The sequence below is a fragment of the Helianthus annuus genome, chromosome 4, assembly GCF_002127325.2.
Source record: "Helianthus annuus cultivar XRQ/B chromosome 4, HanXRQr2.0-SUNRISE, whole genome shotgun sequence".
Lineage (NCBI taxonomy): Eukaryota > Viridiplantae > Streptophyta > Magnoliopsida > Asterales > Asteraceae > Helianthus > Helianthus annuus.
In genome coordinates, this window is record NC_035436.2 from 12,761,437 (window position 1) to 12,771,671 (window position 10,235).

Genomic DNA, 10,235 nt, shown 5'->3' on the forward strand with positions numbered 1-10,235 from the left:
GCTCTTCAATATTCTTAATTCTTAATAACTAATATTAATTATCTACTTACCTATACTTTAGTATAATATCTTTACTTTAGTAAATAAAAACATACTTATCAAAAGAAGATGAAATAACCAAAAATTTATATACCCATCACTATTTGACGTAACCAAAAATTTAAAACCTCATCACGTTTATAATTTGTTATTACCGTTTTCACAAATGTTAAACATATGTATAAACAATATATATATGTATATGTGTGTGTGTGTTTAATATATAATCTTAGATCATTAACTAATTCCATTCTATCTTCTACTTTGATAACACTTTTTAAAATTAGAAAATATTAATTTGAAACAAAATATACTAATTATTTTGTATTCAAAAACAACATTCTTACTTCGTAAACGCATCATTTAAAATGAGTAGTGTTATATTTTCTTTAATTTTGTATGTATAGTTCATATTAGGGTTATTTGTATTCATATCAAAATTTATATTAATTATGTGTGATGCAAGAAATAATATGAAATATAAAAAATAATTTAAAACTTATAATCGTGATGTCCTTCAAACGCAACAAACCTCAACAATAATATATATTTTAAAAAAAAACTCATTTAAGTTTATATAAATAGAAAACACATTTATTTCCCTAAAGAACTCGATCAACTCCATGATTATTTTAAAGACTTTCATTTTCTATCCTCAAACTCATGTAATACATGGGTCTATAAACTAGTTTATAATAAAAAGATGCAGCTGGTATTTGATGTCTATTGGTTTTGTTTGTCATTCATATCCAGGTATGGTTTCTTGATGTCCAAGATGGACTTGAGTGTTTGGACAAAGAAAACTATTTTACAATGTTTATACGTATGACATTGTGTGTTGAACTTTATGTATAAGGTTATCACACCCCTCAAATCGAAAAGCCTTATTTTGCTCCACCCTGGTCAGGCTATGTAGTCTTTACTGGACTCACGCTGGCTTCAGAGTTTAGTTTTTTTTAGGTGTTCCGCTGGCAAAACTACACCAGCTCGGCTCGAAAAAAGCTCGATACATCTTGAACCGAGTAAAGTTTTAGATGTCGAGCTTAATAAACCCGTGAGGTTAAACGAGCCAAATATAATAGTTTTATATGTCGAGCTTAATAAACCCGTGTAAGAAAGCAAGCTCAATCTCTTTTCTCTCTTTAACAAAAGAGAACAACTAGTGGTGTATATGGTTCGGTTTAAAACCGAAATTTGTCCAAACCGATCTTCAATATGGTTTCATGATCGTTCTATTTCGTATACTTTCGGCCGGCCAGTTTCAAAAAGTTCGAACGAGCCGAGCAAAACAAGCTCGAGCCCGAACCTAAAAACAAGCTCGTTTACTAAACGAGTCCGAGCCCGAGCTTCGCTTATCGAACTCGAACCGGCTCGCGAGCCTAAACGAGCTTTCTGTTTATATATATTTTTATTAATATATATTAAACATATATTTATATAATAATAATTACCATTTATATAAATATAAAAAATAACTAAATTATATGCACAATAATAATTATAATTAATATAAATTAACATTGTTGCTGCAAAAATCGCGATTACTCGGTGATTAATCGCCGACTAGTCGCTAGTCGGCCTCCTACTGAGTAATTTTTCACTAATCAGTAAAAAAATCGCTAGTCGGTCAAAGCCGCCCTAGTCGGCCCGTTTGAAATCCTTACAAAACAGGCCCAAGATTACAACTTTAGCCCATTCTCCTTATCCCTTACCCTAATATGACGAAAAATTTGAGTCGGAGAAAGAGGATGAAGTAGACGAGGAGATTGAATACGAGTCGGATGGTGTCGAAATCATTGAACACTCCGGGGATGACGATTACATTTGAGCTATTTGTTAATGTTTGAATTTTAAGTACTGAGACTTGTTATGTTATGACTTATATGTAAGTTTAGTTTGTATTTTGAACTACTTTTACCTTTTTAAGTATTATATTGATACACATCCATGAAGAATTTTCAAGCTCAGCTCGGGCTCGAAAAGGCTCGGCTCGTTTCGAGCTTTTTCTCGAGCCGATCTCAAGCCGCTCGGCTCGTTTGCACCCCTATGGATGTGTGAGTATATATAAACATTGATGTGTCATAAAACATACACTTTTATCCGTTGTATTTTGTATAATTTAGAATTAAATTAGAGTCATTTTTATTAGTGTTATTGTATATTTTATTATTCTATATTGTTACAGGTCTTGGTGCGAAAAATGAATCATAAACGTGCTCAAATAAATGAATGAAGAACCGGGAGTTAAAAGATCAAGGGACCAGCTTATACTATTATTGGTGATTCATTGGTGACAAAGGGACGAGAAGACACTTCTTGGACTAGTGATGTTGCTGGACCTTTCGAGTAACAATCTCGTTGGGCATATTCCAAGTGAACTAACATCTCTGACAGAGTTAAGATCATTGAATTTATCAAGAAATCATTTAACCGGAAGGATCCCAGAGAAGATTGGTGGCATGAAGTCACTTGAATCATTTGATTTATCATTGAACAATCTTTATGGGGAACTTCCCATTAGCTTGTCAATGCTGAATTTCTTGAGTAGCTTCAATGTGTCCTACAACAATTTAAGCGGAAGAATTCCAATGAGTACTCAGCTCCAAAGCATGAAAGAGTCCAGCTTCTTAGGTAACAAACCGTGACTACCCCACATTTCCACTATCTGATACCAATTGTAGGTCCAGTTTCCGGATCCAACCCGTGATTTTCGTGTTCATGTTCAAAGATGGAAGAGATAAGAGAGGATAAACATAACAAACTTTGTATTAATCCGGTAGTAAACATTACAAGTCGGCCCGGTTACATGACAACCGAACTAATACCAAAGAAGTATACATCCGGGGAGAAACCAAGTGGTGATTTCTCCCGGTGAGGTCTCAGACCTCCATTCTCTCTCTAGCACACACTTGTGCTCTCACTCTTATGTTGCAAATGACAAAGTGTTGGTATTTATACCAAAACAAACACTGCAGGTCGAAGGATCAGACTGACTGGTCGAAACATCATCCTTCGATCAGACAGTCTTCGAAAGATACTCACATACCTCGAATGATATCCTTCGATATCCTTCGAGGTCCATCCTTCGATGGGTATCTTTCGAGCTCATCGAAGGATATTCATAATCCTTCGATGCCTTATCCTTCGACACCAATAACAACACAGCAACTTTGTCTAGCAACACACACACACAGTCAAACCAACAACCCTCTCGTTTGACCACTTCAAACGAGCGGGTCTATACACGTTCGTTTGACCGTTTCACTAACTATTACAAATTCAGCATAAAATAATAACTAATCTATTCGACAAGCATCGGACACAAAATCTGCATCAACAAATTCCCCCTTGTCCGTTGCTGTCGAATGCTGAAAATGCAATTGCAATCAATCTTCAGCCAAGTATTCATCTTCTCTGTGTAGACAAATTCCCCCTTGACCGATGATCCAGGTAAGTAGCATCCTGATGCTCATTGTATAAGATTTCCCCCTCAAAGTACGCGTATCCGTGTTGAGTGTTGTGCAATTTCCTCAAAAGGATCAATTGACCGATCTTCCGCTGATCTTCCAAAACTCCAACCGGCATATGATAAAGGTTCCATTCTTAAACAACTGCATCAAGTCTTGATCTTCAAGTGTCTGTGCAAAACATTCCACGCTGAACCGTTTGAATCACCAGAAGATCATAAACTCTACCACCTGAGATTGCGTTTAGAATTTTACCGAAGAAATTCAACAAATGAAAAAATTTTATCCCCCCATTTCTTTGGTAAGATCTCTAAACCTTAACAGATTCTTTCCACTTCAAAGAAACTGTCGTCAAATGTTCACCAATTCCCTCCACCAAGCGGAACTGTTGTGTTTGGCCCATAATAGTCACGTTACCATGTTTGTCATTGCATCGGTAACCGTGACTACCCCACATTTTCAAACATCAAGTCTTCATCATCTCTTGTGTTCATCATGCTGCATCACCCCGCGTGTTCCCAAATCCCGTACGAATTTTGATGTTGAAACTTTGAAGCCCGGTATGAATAATCCTTGCGAACACCCGACCCGACTCCAAGTGAATTAAATGATTAACCCCAACACACTGTCTGAGTTCATAAAATTCCACAACACCTGGATCCTTCGAAACATCTGCATCAAACGAAAGATAAACACCAAGACAGCTTCGAAAGATGATCTTTCGAAGTCTTTCGAGCACATGTCACATATCTTTCGAGCATCTTTCGAGCACATGTCACAGATCTTTCGAACACCTTTCGAAGTTGGACATGGCTGATCCTTCGTACACTTCAGAATTGATCCTTCGAAGTCTTTTTGATCCTTCGAAGAACTGATGATCTTTCGAGCACTCCTGTTCATCTTTCGAATCTCCTTGTTCGAAGGATGATCTTTCGAGATCGAAAGATATCTTTCGATGGTTCTGACACAAGGACAGAAAGTACGACAGGTTGGTGAAAAGTTGATGTGGTAGGTGACCAACTTTCGCACATTTCGAAGCATGAAAATTTGAATTTTGAATTTTGTTTCATCCTTCGAAAAACTGTTCAATCTTTCGAGGACAAACAGCATCTTTCGAAACTTGAAGCTGTCAAGAACATCATGAACACGGAGGACTGTTCATCTGCAGATCTGACCGAAAACACTTTGTATACAGTTTTTGATGATGGAAACTTGAAGATTTAGGAGAAAAACATAAAACCCAACACCCGGTTTAGCACAGATCTGGATATCCGGGTCCAGATCTGGGTTTTTCTCATTTTCACCTTTTTACATCTTGAACAAAAACCCATAAAAATCACAGATCTAGAGCACATGTGACTTAGTAAACGGTTAGTTTTACTAAATCGGGCACCATGGCTCTGATACCAATTGTAGGTCCAGTTTCCGGATCCAACCCGTGATTTTCGTGTTCATGTTCAAAGATGGAAGAGATAAGAGAGGATAAACATAACAAACTTTGTATTAATCCGGTAGTAAACATTACAAGTCGGCCCGGTTACATGACAACCGAACTAATACCAAAGAAGTATACATCCGGGGAGAAACCAAGTGGTGATTTCTCCCGGTGAGGTCTCAGACCTCCATTCTCTCTCTAGCACACACTTGTGCTCTCACTCTTATGTTGCAAATGACAAAGTGTTGGTATTTATACCAAAACAAACACTGCAGGTCGAAGGATCAGACTGACTGGTCGAAACATCATCCTTCGATCAGACAGTCTTCGAAAGATACTCACATACCTCGAATGATATCCTTCGATATCCTTCGAGGTCCATCCTTCGATGGGTATCTTTCGAGCTCATCGAAGGATATTCATAATCCTTCGATGCCTTATCCTTCGACACCAATAACAACACAGCAACTTTGTCTAGCAACACACACACACAGTCAAACCAACAACCCTCTCGTTTGACCGCTTCAAACGAGCGGGTCTATACACGTTCGTTTGACCGTTTCACTAACTATTACAAATTCAGCATAAAATAATAACTAATCTATTCGACAAGCATCGGACACAAAATCTGCATCAACACTTTGTGGAGCTCCACTAACTCAAAATAAAGGTTGTGTACCTCGTACTTCAACAACTGATACAAGCCAAGAAGTAAAAGAAGACGACGGAGGAGATTGGGGGTTAATTATTAGCATAGTGGTTGGTTTTGTTACTGGATTTTGGATAATTTTGGGTCCATTGATAGTGAAGAGATCATGGAGGATAGCATATTTTAATTTCTTAAGTAGATTGAGCTATATGGTTTATTATGTTACGCGTAAGTATTGTTGTCACATGTTTTCTAAGTGATGAAAAAGAGTGGAGATGTTGTAATAGGTTTCATGTTATAAGTCATAATAACGTTGTATACTTGTATTTAATAAAGTTTTAAGCTTGTATTCTGGACGAATATACAATCTTGTCTTGATTGCTTTAGTAAAACCATATAACCAGTGAAGGTTTTATTTTTTTTCTAAATAACTAAAACACAAAGCCCTTTGAAAACATCTACTGTTTCCCTCTTTCATCCAAAGTAATAATATTGCTTTGTTTAAAGTTCGTAAAGGTTTCTTTGCTAAACCATATGTTTGGTTATTACGCTTAAAAATGACATAATACACTAGGGCTGGCAATAGGTAACCTGCTAAGACACATACAATAAAACTAATTACACATTAGCCAAAGGCGTGGTTTCGCACTTTCGCTAAATACTCACAATTGTTCATAGGGTGTTAATGAAAACCTTGCATGATATTTGATTTTAATCAATTCTTATAAGAGTTACCAAACATAAAATGATGAGAAAAATACCCGGATAGTCCCTGTGGTTTCGTCTTTTTTCACCTATAGTCCCCAACTTTCTAAAATTACGTTTCTAAAATTACCTGAATAGTCCCCAAGTTTTCATTTTTTGTTCCCGGATAGTCCCTCTGTTAAGAGGATGTGAAATGACAAAAATACCCTTTCCTTAAAAGGCAAACCATAGGGACTATCCGGGCATCTTCTTCATTTTTATTTATAAAACCCCACCACCACACTTCATCTTCAACCTTCACCCACCATCACCCTCCTCCACCCTCCACCATCGCCGGTTTCCGGTCATCCAGTGCCTCCGGCCGGCTGCCGGTCATCCTGAACAGAGCCGACAGCCGTGCAAACCACCAACACCCAACACCACTTACAGTCACCACCGCCACCCCTTTCTCTCTCTCTAAACCCGCCATTCAAAACCACCTACATTCCCACTGCCACCGCTTATGGCAGTCATCACCATCTTTATTTATCATAAGATTATCATCCTATTTCTCAACAATGGACTTACAATCAGAATCAAGACCTGCCCTTTGACTTTGGGAGTCAAACATATAACTTTTACATGCAATCAAACTTCATGTTAATTTAACACAAAACATTTCTATCAAATATTTCATCAACAAACAAAACTGAAAAATAAAGCAGCTCTAATTTAACACAACAATCATTCAATTTCCAGAATCAAAAACAAGAACCCATATATGTAAACAAACAATAAATCAAAAACTACTCACGCTTGATTGAAATCATCAATCCTAGACACCCAAAAGGAGGATAAGTGTAGAATAATAAAAAAGCGACCGATCCACCACAAATTCTTCGACATTTTCTGAATCAAACGAGCATATTATCTTGCAAATGCCATATAAGTAAATCTTGAAACCTGAATTGGGTTACAAAACGTGTTGTGGACGCAATGAGGATAGAAAAGAAACAGGAAAAGGGATATTGAAACCCTAATTTTGGGAAAGATTGCGAAGAGGGTTTTCGTGTTTTTGAGTTTTGAGGTGAAGTAAGATCTGGGATGATGATGGGATTGCAAGGAAAGGTGAAGAATTTTATAAAGAGAAAAATGCCCGGATAGTCCAGACCCGACAGCCGTGCAAATAAAAATGAAGCAGCCGGCCGGAGGGACTGGATGACCGGCAGCCGGCGATGGTGGAGGGTGGAGGAGGGTGATGGTGGGTGGAGGTTGAAAATGAAGTGTGGTGGTGGGGTTTTATAAATAAAAATGAAGAAGATGCCCGGATAGTCCCTATGGTTTGGCCTTTTAAGGGAAGGGTATTTTTGTCATTTCACATCCTCTTAACAGAGAAAACAAACTGAAGTTAGACCCAGGGACTATCCGGGAACAAAAAATGAAAACTTGGGGACTATTCAGGTAATTTTAGAAAGTTGGGGACTATAGGTGAAAAAAGGCGAAACCACAGGGACTATCCGGGCATTTTTCTCTAAAATGATTCCTAAAAATTATGGTAAATATTATTGTTAATGTTGAACAAATATGTTTTTCAGTATACTGAGCGGGATGAAAAACAATAAATATGTTCGTATAAGTTTTGCATATGGCAGTTCAATTTCCGTGAGTTTAACGTGAATGACGATGTTTTTGCAAATGATTCTGTTGAGCTGTTGAAACAGAGCGGTATCGATTTTAAGAAAAATAACGAAAACGGAATCGATGCGCGTAGATTTGGCGAGTTGTTGATATCTTCAGGGATTGTGCTGAATGATAGTGTGTATTGGGTAACATTTCACAGTGGATATGATTTCGGATATTTGTTGAAAGTGTTAACATGTCAGAATCTGCCTGATACACAATCTGGATTTTTTAGTTTGATTAATATGTATTTTCCCACCATTTTCGATATTAAACATCTGATGAAGTTCTGCAACAGTCTTCATGGTGGGTTGAATAAGTTAGCTGAGTTATTGGAAGTCGAAAGGATTGGTGTTTGTCATCAAGCGGGTTCGGATAGTCTGCTTACTGCGTGTACTTTCAGGAAGTTGAAGGATAATTTCTTCAGCGGCTCGTTGGAGAAGTATGCTGGTGTCTTGTATGGTTTAGGTGTCGATAATTGACGACAATGGTAGAGGAAATAAGCAACGATTTGTTAAAAAAGATATCGATATGTTGGTTTTGTTTGTTCTTGTTTGCGATATATTCATGGTTTACATTTTTTTATGATTTATAATAAAAAGATGCAGCTGGTATTTGATGTCTATTGGTTTTGTTGGATAAACGAGTTGAGTTAGCTTGTTGGGATTGGTTGTTTGTGAGGGATGTCGAAAGGACTCATAACACTACTTCATAAATTTAAGGATTCGAGTTAAAAACTAACCCCAAAATAGTTGTTACCGGAGCCCTTCGGTTTCAACTATCTTTAACCTGTGTTGTGTTTGATCTGCTGTTCTGCTTGTAAGTTTCTTACAAAGGAAATTTTATGACTATTCTTTCATTGACTTAGGGCATGTTTGGCTAAGCTTCTTGAAAACAACTTATTGACTTATTGTCTTTTTGGAAAAGTCACTTTTCCTCTCACATACAACCTGGTTGCCAAACATCATTTTAGAGCTTATGACTTTTTAAAAAGCCAATAAGTCAATAAGTTGTTTCAAAAAGCTTAGCCAAACATGCCCTTAAAAAGATTAATTGGTTTCGCACCTCGCTTTTTAATGCATCTTTTATTCTTTATTAGTAAAATAATAAAATCATCCCTGATGGTCAGGGCCGGCGCATGTGTGTAATTAGGTGAAAGTGTGAAACAATGGCCAGTGCCACTAGGGCGGCAATTCTTGACACAACCCGTTAACCGGACCTGAATTCGACACGAAAAACACAGGTTTGGGTCGACTAACATGACCCGTTTAAAAATACGGGTCGGGTTCAGGTTGACCCACATTAAAAACGGGTTGAGTACAGGTTGACCCATTAACCCGTTTAACTATTTAGAAATGTTGTTTATATTTTTTATTTTTGTTTTTTTTTCGATTTTTATTTTACATAGTTATAATAATGTTAGTTTTGACATATTATATTATTTATTTGTCACACTCATACTCATCATTAAACTTGTTATCGATAACCCGCTAAACTCATCAACTCGTTTATAAATCGTCAACTACTTGTATGACTCATTTAAAAATATGGATTAAACGGGTCAGGTTGAGGTTGACCCTATGGGTCGGGTTAGGGTTGAAATCTTCAGGTTAAACATCAACTCGACACGATTGACACCCCTAAATGCCACTAAATTAATAAGGCCTCCATTTAAGAAAAAAGAATACACAATATAAATAGTAACTATGAAAAATTTGATTACTAAAGGGTTTTTGTTTCATGCTGCTAAAATCTTTTATTTGTAAAGCATAAATATTTGATATTTTTTAATAAAATTTGACAGCAAGTTTCATTCCACTTGTTTGTAGTTGGTTTCTATTTCTCATCCGACAGAAATATATTTAATTTAATACCAAATTATTTGTCTACTAATAAACTAAGAATAAATTTTCATGTTTTCTTGTTAATAAATAGAAGTACCATTTAAGTCAAAATATTAAGTAACATGGTTTTTATTAACAAGAGAACTATTCATTTATGTTGCAATTATATAAGTTTCTTCTTAATAATTTTTATGTCAAATAGAAATCAATATTACTAACTCAATACAAATGAAAAAACCCCTGATTTTTACTTCGCTTAGCGCCATCAAAAAGGTTTAAACGGTCCTGATGGTTGTCAAGTTTGCTTGTGACAAAAAAAAATCATATGAACACGTGACGTTTTGATTTTGTTGTCATTTCATCCAAATCACAAACCCAGTTAAAATGTATTGTTACTTAGGGGGCTTTTTGGACATTTTACCCATCTATTTTTATGT

General features: G+C 36.5%; 1 protein-coding gene across 1 annotated transcript; it reads left to right on the top strand.

The window, feature by feature from the left end:
* Window positions 1-7,905: 7,905 nt before the first annotated feature.
* On the top strand, window positions 7,906-8,579 carry LOC110932936 (probable CCR4-associated factor 1 homolog 7; the record flags this gene model as incomplete). The annotated part of the gene is made up of 1 exon (XM_022176188.2): window positions 7,906-8,579. A coding segment is annotated over one exon (531 nt), but the record flags the coding sequence as incomplete, so codon positions are not given.
* Between the last annotated feature and the right edge of the window lie 1,656 nt (window positions 8,580-10,235).